At 34.2% G+C, this 12203-nt stretch overlaps 4 protein-coding genes across 15 annotated transcripts in view; 1 reads left to right on the top strand and 3 right to left on the bottom strand.

The window, feature by feature from the left end:
* LOC126866542 (uncharacterized) overlaps nt 1–4001 on the bottom strand; it is a 43850-nt gene extending 39849 nt beyond the window's left edge. The window contains exons 1-4 of one of the 5 annotated variants that reach the window (XM_050620259.1): nt 3420–3999; nt 1006–1122; nt 661–929; nt 79–582 (exon numbers count right to left, since the gene is read on the bottom strand). In XM_050620259.1, the coding sequence (XP_050476216.1) occupies nt 79–151 (73 nt within the window). In that variant the 5' untranslated portion in view covers nt 152–582; nt 661–929; nt 1006–1122; nt 3420–3999. Of the gene's footprint in view, nt 1–78; nt 930–1005; nt 1123–3419 lie in introns of all 5 variants that reach the window. The other 4 variants (XM_050620257.1, XM_050620261.1, XM_050620258.1 and 1 more) reach the window with 4 other exon arrangements.
* On the bottom strand, nt 1179–7977 carry LOC126866545 (exostosin-1). 2 transcript variants are annotated; one of them, XM_050620277.1, is made up of 8 exons: nt 7723–7977; nt 5476–6538; nt 5193–5394; nt 4998–5117; nt 4690–4920; nt 4345–4611; nt 4021–4271; nt 1179–3235 (listed from the first exon to the last, which is right to left on the bottom strand). In XM_050620277.1, exons 2-8 carry the CDS (start codon nt 6357–6359, stop codon nt 3055–3057), a joined length of 2136 nt encoding a protein of 711 aa, XP_050476234.1. In that variant the 5' UTR covers nt 6360–6538; nt 7723–7977; the 3' UTR covers nt 1179–3054. The 2 variants fall into 2 exon arrangements, with proteins under 2 accessions (XP_050476234.1, XP_050476233.1); XM_050620276.1 differs by lacking the exon at nt 7723–7977 and adding an exon at nt 6789–7681.
* A 500-nt stretch (nt 7978–8477) lies between these two features.
* LOC126866555 (uncharacterized) lies at nt 8478–9567 on the bottom strand. Its single transcript, XM_050620293.1, has 3 exons — nt 9013–9567; nt 8834–8941; nt 8478–8754 (listed from the first exon to the last, which is right to left on the bottom strand). Exons 1-3 carry the CDS (start codon nt 9348–9350, stop codon nt 8580–8582), a joined length of 621 nt encoding a protein of 206 aa, XP_050476250.1. The 5' UTR covers nt 9351–9567; the 3' UTR covers nt 8478–8579.
* Nucleotides 9568–9771: 204 nt separating this feature from the next.
* Nucleotides 9772–12203, top strand: part of LOC126866552 (protein FAM76A) — a 48545-nt gene continuing 46113 nt past the window's right edge. For 5 of the 7 annotated variants that reach the window (XR_007689913.1, XR_007689916.1, XR_007689914.1 and 2 more), the window contains exons 1-6: nt 9776–10166; nt 10654–10718; nt 10799–11012; nt 11084–11220; nt 11378–11621; nt 11701–11938. Coding sequence is in view for 2 of the 7 variants with exons in the window: in XM_050620289.1 (XP_050476246.1) it covers nt 10071–10166; nt 10654–10718; nt 10799–11012; nt 11084–11220; nt 11378–11621; nt 11701–11934 (990 nt within the window). In the remaining 5 variants the exon portion in view is untranslated. Of the gene's footprint in view, nt 10167–10653; nt 10719–10798; nt 11013–11083; nt 11221–11377; nt 11622–11678; nt 11939–12203 lie in introns of those variants that run through there. The other 2 variants (XM_050620290.1, XM_050620289.1) reach the window with 2 other exon arrangements.

The following is a 12203-nucleotide window of genomic DNA, read 5'->3' as shown; positions in this document are numbered from 1 at the left end:
AAATGCACTGTATCGACGCACGAAAATAAAGAGAAAATAAAATTTAAAGATAATATTAAAAAATTGTGCAACACTCACCCACTCTTGATACGACCACCAGTAGGAGCAACACGCTGCTCACGATGATCATTGTCGTGTTCTTCTGTCTCATCCTAACCGTTCGATGAATTCACGCAGAAACAATTGGAAACAAATTTCCAAATCGATAACGACAATGTTGATGCTTGCTATTCGAACGTCGAAGGATTCGCGCACATATGCGTAAAAATGGTTGCAAGGCGTATACGAAAATGAAAACTAAGTTAACCGGTGAAACGGTGATATAGCGCGAAACGGCCGACTCCGCGCCGACGTTGTTGCCGCGGTGGTTTCCTTTCGTTTTTCGTTGTTTACGTTTTTACCGAGCTTGATCCCGATCGAACGAACACTGGCTGTCTCCAGGTGCGTTCTTCTTGCTCAAGAAGTCGGTAAAAATTCAACGGGAAAAAGGGAAGGAAGGAGGCAACGAGGAGCCGGAGCAGCAGCTTCAATAGTAGCGCCGTTCAAAGCCGTGAGAGCTCCATCGACGTCGCAAAACATATGCTACGGTCACGAAGAGAGAAAGGTGACTGGGTATACGCAAGGCGTGCTCAATACCTCCTGTCTTCTTGGCATAGTCACCTTTCTAGCAAAGCAGCAACAAAGAAGGGAGTGTTGGTACTATATCGCGTGGCCACCACCATTCTCGCGCTCGCGATCACCAAACGACCGATGGTGGTGGTTACGGCGGTGGTGGTACCGATACACCGATCAGCCGCCTTCCACCACCAAATCCGCCTTCCTTCGATCAGATTTTTCTGTTCTTCGTATCGGTAACCCTGAAACCATTCTCGGCTTACGTGACCGGCCAACGAGAGAAAAGTTTGACGTTGATCTCGACGCTCTTTCTCCTGCAAGCGAAATGCCGAGGGTTAATTTCGGTTCTTTGCGAAGACACGGCTATAGAGTCGCGTGAAATATTCCTACCTTTCTTCGTGTCTTCCAGGAATCTTTAATGGTGTATTATATTTCGGAAGAAATGTTGCGCAGTCGAGTCGGGGGGTTCATGGGGAAGAAATATGGTTCTTTCATGGAGGTAAATCTCTAATAAAGAAACAAGCAATGCTATAGAATGAATCACAAATAAAAACGTGAGAAAATAAAATTAATCACAGATATATCCTTCCTACGAATCAACGATTGTAGGTTTGTATAAAAACTTTATTTTCTCGGCCATATAAAATCACCAATATTTGTTCAAACACACGTTATTTTGACGCAACAAGGTTACATTGATAATAAGCTTCGAATTACAACGAAAACTACGTTAATTTTAAAATATTCTCTTGTTAGAATTAAAAGTTAAAGTTTGATATTTGCAACAAACGGCAAAGCTATCGCGGATAACTTTGTTCGGAATAAAAACGACCATTTTGCACAGTCCCGTACGTAATTAAATTTATAGGGTGAAGAATATGCAGGAAAGAAGAATCAAACTTATTCGTGTCGATAAATAGCAACAATGATAAGACTTTAATTTCTTGCGACGTTAATCTTTCGAATAAAAAAATACAATGAATCGGAAAATATTTATCGAAAAGTATTCTTTGTTCCTGCTGACCTTTTTGGTATCGAAATCAGCGATACGATAAAAAATATAACACTTCCTACAACATATATTATAACGTATACCGCGACAAAGAAATGCCATTGGTGGAATTACACAGTCCTTTTTAATCCTGCATCCGATAATTACGAATATATCACATGATAATTATAAACATATCACATATATATGTACATTATTTTCATTTTTTATACTGTGAAAACACAAATACGGCATCGAGTTTACCTACGTGGATCGTGTACTTTTCCCTTGGGTGAACCAATATAAATCAACATAAACGACTAGACATACTTGTGGTGTTCTGTCACAAGTAATTTCTTACTTCCTTCCAAAGGTCTCCTGAGAGCGATCGAACTGTACACGTATTCGTAAAGAACAAAAAAAATACGCAACATCTGTATGTATACATATACAACAATACGTAAAACCTTGAAATACTTTCTACGTACTTGATTACAACTTACGAATAATCTGTGCCTTGGATATAGAGAAACTTTTTATAGAGAAACTACGAACGTACGGAGTTGTGTTCACATTGAGAAATGAATTTAAACGTTTTACCTAAATTTACATTTACTGCAACGATGAACCCTGAATAGAGCCAAACATTCACTTCTCTGAAACTTGCAAGGATAACAGCGTTAATTACTATCGGCGGATTATCAAAATTTATATGTAGAAATAACAAAATTATTATCAATTGCTCTCAGTCCACGAAATCGTAAGCTGCATTTCAGTTCTCGCGTTACATAGATCCATCCCTGAGGCTACTATTATATTTTCAACACTGAATCCGATACAGCTACGTTTTTTGTCTGGTTTATATAAAATATTATCTGCGCGATAATTATTGTTTCAACGATTAGAGAAAAGTAAGCGTTTAGTAAATTTGGTTTCGAGCGATTTCAATTGACTATGATTAGAATACTTTGTGTAGCTTCCAAAGGCCGGTTTTAAAAGTCGAAGAATTTGTCAAATAATGTTAGCTTTTTTTTTATTTTTTCGTTTTATTAGTAACTGTGAAACGATTCGTATGTACATCAATTGAACACGGCAATATATACAACAACGGTTGCACGCCGTGGCTCGAGTTAGATTCGAACAATATTACAAGATACCCCATACTTTGTACAAAATTCATTTTGCGAATACATAAAAGCGCAGAATATCGCCATTCCTCGAGAATGAAAGACCTTCTTAATTTGCTGCCCGATAACCACTGAAACACAGTGGTTTCTTACTTACAACAATGTAAGTGTTCTCTATACATTTGGAATAGCCTCTAGCGCGCACACGCGGCTGCAATTAGCAATACGCGCCACTATTTAATAGAAATATTTGAGGCTATATATAGTATGCCCGTTTCGAGGGTAGATAACTGCATAACTGATAAAATATCCTGTATAATTCTAGTTACTAACTAATTCAATTTGCCTATATTTTTTGCGCAAGTTGCTTACAGAGTCTTTGAACAAAACAGGGTCGAGCCTCATATTGGATCGTAACAACGGCATGTACCCGAAAACAGCTACAAACGTGTTCATACACGTTTGCCGCTGTATAAAATGATCTGGATCGTTCCATGGGGATCTGAAAATTTCATGTGTCAAGTAAGAGAATAAACTGAAGATGCTATTCAAGAATACGACACTTTGCTACGCAGGTATAACGATGCATTATAAGCATCAAGCGGACCTTATGGATAATATATAATTATTTTACACATCGACGAATAATATTTTTAAATCACGAAAAATAAAAAATTTAAGCTTACCACAACTGCAATGAAAAACAATGAAAACTCAATTACCAATGGCAATAGAATAGAGACAGCATATACGTGATACATTTACGATAAAAAGCATGACACTTTTAAAACTTATAATAAATCTATGATTCAATTGTTTCCAATATTTGTTGCACAAATGAAAAACAAAATAAATACTTTATAAATTTAACTACCGACTAAACGGATTTACACATCATGGCGTCGCTTTTATTAATGAAACTTTGAAATAACGATCCGCCAATCAGAGCATAACTACTGCAGATCTAATCGATATTGTGAAAAATCGATTATGCAATATAATGTCATTAACCGATTTTAAATATTGAAATATCATTGATCAATTTTAAATATTAAAATATCGTGATAAATTTTTTATTATTGAAATATCAACGTTCTTTAATTTAGAAGATTGGTTATGAAGGAATGCTTACAGTTACCAGTGTCAAAAATATTGTGTTCATTTTTAAAAAAGTGACAAAGTGGACCATTTGTATGCAACCAAAGAAACAGTCGCGATAAGCGCTAAAATCATTCGGTAAACCATATTTACCTGCGTAGCAGCTTGACAAAAATACATAATACATACCTGATTCCACCCACTGTAGTATCTTTATACAATTTCCTTTGAGTTACTTTAATAGGTGGTCTTCGCGTAACATGACTTACTAAAAAATTCATAAGTATGTCCTCGCAGTTTTGTGATTGCTCGACAGTCTTGTGTAACGTCGAACTCAGTAATTCGGTATATAACGTGTTATAATAACGATGATAAAAGGCGGCACCAGTAAGAATTATACTATAATCATTTGTCCATTTGCTTGTATAACCCCATGAGCGCTTTAAATGATAAAAAGATTTGTATAAAAATTACCGTATATATTAGATGAAAAATGTTGTTTTATACACTTACTTTAGAGTCATCCCAGTAATGTGACCTTGCTGGGTAACCAACTATCCGGTCAGGAAATGATCGCCATACCGTAAAGGCGAAATCAATTTCATCTGTGTTGAGTGTGGCATCTTCGTCTAGAGATAATATGGCACTAGTTTTGATTAATGGGTGAGGATAGAAACGTTGAGATATACCATCGACCGTAACGACATGTATTGATGCTTTGATCCCTTGCCATCGTGGTCTTCTTGGTAACGGAATGTCCGAGTTCCACATGAGAATAATCTAAAGCGAATTGTGTGTTAGTACAAAATATAAAAAGGAATAGAGAAAAAAAGGAGTTGATTTATATGATAAGCTCACCTTATCTAGGTATTTACTTTTCGCAAGACTTTTAAGCAGGCGATATAGCACAGCAGTGGATCCCAACTGCGAGTATATGATGGCAGTGAAGGTATTACCTGGATTACTTTTCGAAAATGGAAGTTCTTGCTGACTATCGGCAAATTGCGGTAATATTGCTAACGCTCCAGGACTAGTATTCCAAACAAATTTTTCTCTTGTACCTTCCCAAGGCAAACGCTCACGGATATTCTACGAGTTCAACAGAATATTACAAAGTTAAAAAATCCTCTTATCGCTAAGATATTAACGTTACTTTATAATACTACCTCAAATACTGTAAATACAATTTTTTCTATCGAGGAAAAGTATCGTTCCCAAAGAAACTGCGTTTGCTGCCGCAATTTAAGAATATGTACATTGGACACAGACCGCACTATATCTGGAATCTAAAAAAACAACATTTATCTGTAGTTCAACTTGATCGCTCTTTTGATAATAGCCTTTATTTCAATCTTATTTACTTGAAGTAGCAGTCTTTCATCGGAAAATATAACAGCTTGTGTCCAATCAATTCGTTCATGAAAAGGAAGCGCCCAGCCATTACTTAAAATAACCGGAATGCATCCAGCTCTTAAAGCTTCTAAAAATCGGAAACTGCCAAGTCTTCTTCCTCTTGGTACAAGACAAAAGGTAGCATTCATTAATAAAATTTCATAATCATACCTGAAAAACATGAATTAAATATCAGTTTTGATTTTTTATTTAGAACAGTTGTTTGTTAGATTATCCCTTCTTGATGCTCACGTATCATATTCTTGATTATCTTGTTGACAATGTTCATCTTGTAACTCTCTCCATGCTTTACCATGACGGCAAGTTGTAACAAATACCAAATCCTTGCCATTATGTAAATGATAGAGAGCATTTCTAGTTTCAGAACCTATACCATGGACGTATCTTTTACCCTTAAAAGCTGCAACGTATTTTTTATTATTAGGAAAATTATTTTCTAAAGCTTGACCTGGCTCTCCACCGCGTTCTGGATGTTGTTTTCCGAACAATGGTATAGATATGTCAAAATCTGGTCTATGTCTAAAGATAGACATACTGGCCTTAGCAAGCATAGCATATCCCAAATCAAAAGCCAATGACTCTTCTGCATAATCAGGCCATGTTCCAGAATATAAATTAAATATCAAATGATTTCTACCATTATTCCAATATGGTAAACGTATTAATTTTGAAGGAAGATTATGCACAAATTCCGTCGATAATGGATCTCTGTCTAATGTATCAAGAGCTAATACAAATATACATGCCCGAGTTGGATCTGATGTATAATATCTTGATTCTGTAATAACATTCAATATTTTTTGGTATAATGGACTTATCACATCTTCAACCGGATACACATATACTGTGAAACCTTGTTTGCATCTGGTAAAGTCAAAACAAGTCTCCATACGACATTGCCTTGCACGATGAGACATAGGTGGGATTCCATTTGATGTTCTCAAATCCTTGTCATAGAATTCTTCATTTAGACTTAAATATGAAGGCAATCGCTCATAAGGCAACTGAGATCTGCCTGTCCATTTTTCACTTTTTAACCGATAACCACCAAAGTAACAATATCCAAGAAACGCACATGTTACAAATAATAATAAATAGCGCTTCTTGGCTTGCATTTTTAATGCAATCAGGTTATACTCCAATATACATTGACTTTAAACATTATTTTTCACATATAGAATGCATGGCATTTGATCATAAATGCATTGTAATGGACCTATTACTACTTCAATTTTATAAATACACAAATTCAAAACTTACTCCAAAATGAAATTAATTTCATTCTTAAAGGTTGCTGAAACAAAAGAAAAAAGAAACAGCTATTGAAGAAAATGAAAACATTTTCACATATATATATAATATATATATATATATACATACAGACATATATATATATATAAGAGAGAATAATGTAATAGACTTTCATGTATCATTAACATACAGTATCTAAATGCATTGCATAGCACTTATAAAAAAAAATCCTATATATATTGCAGCATTTTTTTTATATTAATTTTAAATATATGAAATATATATTTAGTTACCTCCGAATTTGCATGATCCAATATTGGTTAACAGGAACGTTTTAAAGGTTGTAATTATTACAAAATACATGGCAAAAAACGCGCTGTACCCAATAAAACATCAACTCTATATTTATATTTATGCATTACAATATGATTTACAAAATGTCGAATCTAAATGACAGATTGTAAATGTCTATGGACGCTGCCGTGAGTTAACCTATACTATCCTATATTATTACGGACATTGCACACGAGAGCGACAACGTCAAACTTATCGAAGTCGACATTCGATAAGACGGGGATAAATAGAGGTTCATACTTTTTTACAATAATCTATTTTCTTGTTAAAACAACACAGTGAATTTTTTCCTTAGTTAGGTTAGTTCTGACGTACATTCAATTCGCAGAACGTGCCGGCGTTATTACGCCCATTCGCATTTTCGGTCGGCGTCACTACACACGCGTGACATCGATCGGAAAACGCCTCCAAGTGCAAAATCATTGCACGCAGCGCATTAAATAATTGGTTTAAAAAGCAACGCGAGTTATGCAATGACGTTGGAACGATTAGACTGGCAAATCGCTTATTGGTTACTTCATGCCGAGCTTTGCAGAATGTTTGATTGTGTGAGAAACACTGCAAACTACACTCCTACAAATCTAAACAAAACTGTCGATCAAGGTTATGCCGCTACCTAGTGGTCAACCGATAAACCTCTCGAACCGTTTCACCCGCTTCGATTAAATTTATTAAAAGCACATATTTTTTTTATTGTAAATCAATACTCTTTAAAAGAGACATAGTTTAGCGTAAAGGTTGTATGGTATCAATTAGAGTGAAGGTTATTGTGTTACACGAAGAGTTTACTTAAGTAAGGAAGAGAAGATAATAATAGAATGAAAATAATAAATGAAAAAACATTGAAGTGACTTTTTTATCACAAAAACTCACCTTATATTACGTTTTTAGTATCGGACCAAAATTTTCGTTTTACTATAGAAATTACAGAATTAACCGTTATACAATTGTAATATACGTTTCGATAGAAATAAAATATTTTTGCCTTTTTAATTATTTCACATGATCGTGCTTTACTCACTCTCTTAACTTGTAAACTATTTCTAAGTTAAGTACTATCCGGCAACCATGTTGCACCAATAATGATTTTACTTTGATCGTCGATTCTTGCGATTGATTTGCCGAACACTTATACTATTAAAGCATGCTCTGTATATATATATATATATATATATATACACATATATATATATATATTTTCCAATATGGAATTTGAACTTATCTATAACGTGACGTAAATGTGTATACTTAATAAGGCGTGTATGCATATGAATATGTCATTTGTTGCTCTCACATTATTAAATGACATATTTATGCAAATGAATTCTTTTATCCTGCTTCTTATAGACCTTGATAGTTCCTTTTTGTTTCAATTTAGTACATAAATGACATAATTATGAGATGAATTATTACGAATCTAGTGATATATTTTTAGTGATATATTTAACAAAACTAAATTAATAACAAATAACTGTAATAAATAATAATTTATGATAGAGAATTTACAGAAAGTAAAGATACACTTTTTAAAATAATTATATATTTGTATTCTTCAGATTAATAGTGTGAAATAGTATGAGATAGTATACTAATAATATGGAATAATGATATAGTAATAGAATTCGATATATTTAAAAGCAAATAAAAATTTAATAGCATAATAAATTTTATACATCTTATTTTTAAGTATGATATAACCTAAAGCTTTATTTCACTTCTGTAACTTCTTGTCATATTTCTGATTCACCATCATAAATTTTAAGAGGTTTCGATTCGTGTCTTCTATGTCTGTCTCTAGTGTCTGGATTTAACCTTAATTTTCTTCCTGCTACAGTTGGCATATCCCTTACATTCATTAAATATTCTGCTGCTAACTGAGTACTTTCCATTTTAACTATTGCAGCCCTAAACATATAATTTTGTGATTTGTACTTTTTTGCATATGATACTATTGATACATCTACGCAAACAATAATAAACTTACTTAGATGTCTGCGAGTATGGTTTTAACATTTTAACAGATACACAGCCTGGGATAACTGCCTTCAATTCATCAGATTTTGTTCCACATTTGATATTTGATACAAAAAGGCTATTAAAGATATAAGCACATTTTATTATTGGTATTTCATTGTAATTATAAAAGATATGAAATGTACTTACTGTTTTGTCAATTTTTTATCTTCTTTCACCTTAGGTATAACAATCTTTTTTCTTACTACTGTAGTTTTTCTTTCAATTTTTGTATTTGCAGGTGCAACCAATATACGTTTCCCATTTATCTTTGTATTTTTCACTGCTGTTAAATTTTTCATCTTCTCCTTTACATCGGGAAATACTACATAACAATGCCTACTAGATTGTCGAAGTAAATTTACTTTAAAATTACCAGTAAATAATTTTGCAACATCGTCTTTATCTCGAATTGTATGTGGCAAACGAACGTATAGAGCTTGTTCTTTTTCTTGCTGTCGTTGTATAATTTTTTTTGTAACTTTCATTTTTGTACTTTCGCGAATTCAATTTTCGATAGATATAAATATAGATAGAAACATATTCACGATAGAAGTGATCAGGCTTTCATAAAATTTTAGGTTATATTTGTATTTGTGGTTAGGTTTAGAAAAGTATATAAACATAAGATGCGTGCATTGATGCACGTGCGTAAACGGAACTGATCAACTGCTCAAATGAATAAGGCCTACTGATTCGTTAGCTCCAACAGGTTCCAACAAGGAAAGGTCAAAGAGGACAAATTCTACAGAGAACGTCCGTAATACTGGTTAGCAATATACGAACCAATTGTCAATCAGATCTTTTAGGTAGAAAAGTAATGATTGGTTATAGCATAGTTTATATTCCGTTGGATGTGCATAAGGAAAACGAAAGCGACATCTAGTCACTATTGTAAACTAGTAAAATCGTAAGAAGTCACAGATGGCCGTCTCAAATCAACAACCGGTACAGTGAACGAGTTAAGTGACGCGGTTATGTACGCAAAACAATCGCGTCAGACGCGGAAAACGTCGTGAAACATGTAAGGAGTTTCTATCATAAGTGCCAACACGTTGAATTTTACGTTTCTTTTTGTTTTGCAATACCACCGATCAGCAGTGAAAGCAAAACTTGGCTTGTTCCACCGTTGCTTTCACGAATTGGTTTTATCGTCAGTGACGTACGGTTCTCGAACACCGAGGCCAAATACAATTTGCTGTTCGAGGATGAGCGCGAATAATGTGCAAGCACTTTTCGCCTGTTCAAGATGTTTCTCAAGGCATCCTTTCGAGGAGCTTTCGCCGGGGCAACAATTGTGCAAGGTATTGCTTTGGATTTTCGAATTTTTCCTCGGATTCCACCACACGACTACCAATTCTTTTGGAGCGTCATTTTTCGTGTTTGCAAGATACGATGCTAATAATAGAACTTTTAATTCAAATGCACATTCCAGATACAATTGTTGCTGTTTTCATACGATCAAACCTTAAAATATGAGTTAGATAAAAATTTGGTTGCATACAGACTCGCTTTTAAACTAAAATTTAAGAACAATTGTGCGTATGCACCTAAAAATTAAATAATTACTGTTTTAACTGATCATTTTTATTTGAAAATTGTCTCAATTCAATGAGACATTGTGATTTGGATTTTAATAAACATTTTTTTCTTCCAGTATTATGTGTTTTGTGCAAAAGCTTGAGTAATGTGTGAACATTAAAACTGACTAAATGTAAATACATACATTGTAAATTTTTATATTTCTGCATTCTTTTAATCAATTTTTACTATATTATGTTGCTTATTTAGGAATGCAGAGGTGCATTTCCTGTGGTGAAATGTACATATTGTAGATCAGAGTTCCAACAAACAATGTAAGCACCACATGAGTTATTTCCCATTTTGGTTAATTTATCTAATATATCTCTAAACAATTTTATTCTTTAATTTGCAGTAAGGGTAATACAAGCACTATTTGTAAGAAATGTGAGCAGAATGTGAAATCTTATGGTAAGCCATCGGCCTGTGAATATTGCAATACCATAGCTGCATTTATTGGTAGTAAATGTCAAAGATGTACAAATTCTGAAAAACGTTATGGGCCACCAGTTACTTGTGAGCAGTGCAAACAGAAGTGTGCCTTTGACAGACAAGATGAAGATAAAAAAGTAATTCATTTTGATAAGATAATGATATGCTTGTAAATTGTGAACGATAATTACTAATATCTTGATTAAAGGTTGATGGAAAGTTATTATGTTGGCTATGTACACTGTCATATAAACGAGCATTGGCGAAAACTAAACAATCGGATGCTGAGAGGAGGGCACATTTGAAACTTGCACAACAACGAGCAGCAAAGCACAAAGAACAAAAGTAATTATCCAAATACGTAATGTCACAAGGTAACTTTGTGCTTAGTAGTCTTAATTGTGTTCATCACAATTTCTCTTTTGTTGTAACATAATCCGGTAATGTTTAGTATCTAGGCATTTTGTATGAGTTCCTGGTCAATTTGTTTATTTTGCTTCAGATTAAAAAGTCACAATAAGAGACCACACAGAGTCGATGTAACGAAACTACCGCCTCAGTCCGAAGGTGCAGACACAAACGGTCCGACACCGGTGAAAGCAGCGCGGATGGGTGGCGTTCACGATCCGCATGATCCCAACAGTTCGGATCACGTAGTTGCGGTTACACAACTTAAAGAAAAGATAGCCCATCTCCAGAAACAAATCTCTATTAAAGATGGGCAATTACTTGCTAAGGATAGACAAGTATGTATATTCTGAAAGCGAAAATCTCTGAAATGTTATCGACCAGCTTTGATTCAGTTAGAATTACTCTTGTTTACAGATTACAGAATTGAAGGCAAAAAACTTCACGTCGGAAACGGAACTTCGTAACAAGATGAAAGCGACGGAGAAAGAATACGAAGCCAAAATATCGACGATGCAACTCAAGATCTCCAGTTTGTTAAAAGAAGTTGCTTCTCTATCGAAGAGTTCTAAGCGGGGCGACAGAGTTGCTGCTACGAAAACAGAAGCTGGGACCAACAGTGGAAGTGGAACAGACAGTCCTGTACCTTGATAAGGTAGGACATTTCACATCCTCATTATTCTTTGTCAATTAATGTTCGAATGATCATATTCTATATTTACATTTTAATTCGTCGACGCGACATATTTATAATAATAAAATGTTGTAATTGAGTATATATTTAGTGTTTGGAATGATATTTTATTTGTGATTTAACGTTCATGGCTTCCTAATCTTTTACTTCTGATAAGAGCCAAACGTTATCAGGATTCCATTTCTTGTGCTTTTAGTTGTGTTCTATTATTTCCAAATATGTGTAT

The sequence above is a fragment of the Bombus huntii genome, chromosome 6 (assembly GCF_024542735.1).
Source record: "Bombus huntii isolate Logan2020A chromosome 6, iyBomHunt1.1, whole genome shotgun sequence".
Classification (NCBI taxonomy): Eukaryota; Metazoa; Arthropoda; class Insecta; order Hymenoptera; family Apidae; genus Bombus; species Bombus huntii.
The sequence above is the reverse complement of the archived record's forward strand: the minus strand, read 5'-3'. Positions and strand labels throughout refer to the sequence as shown.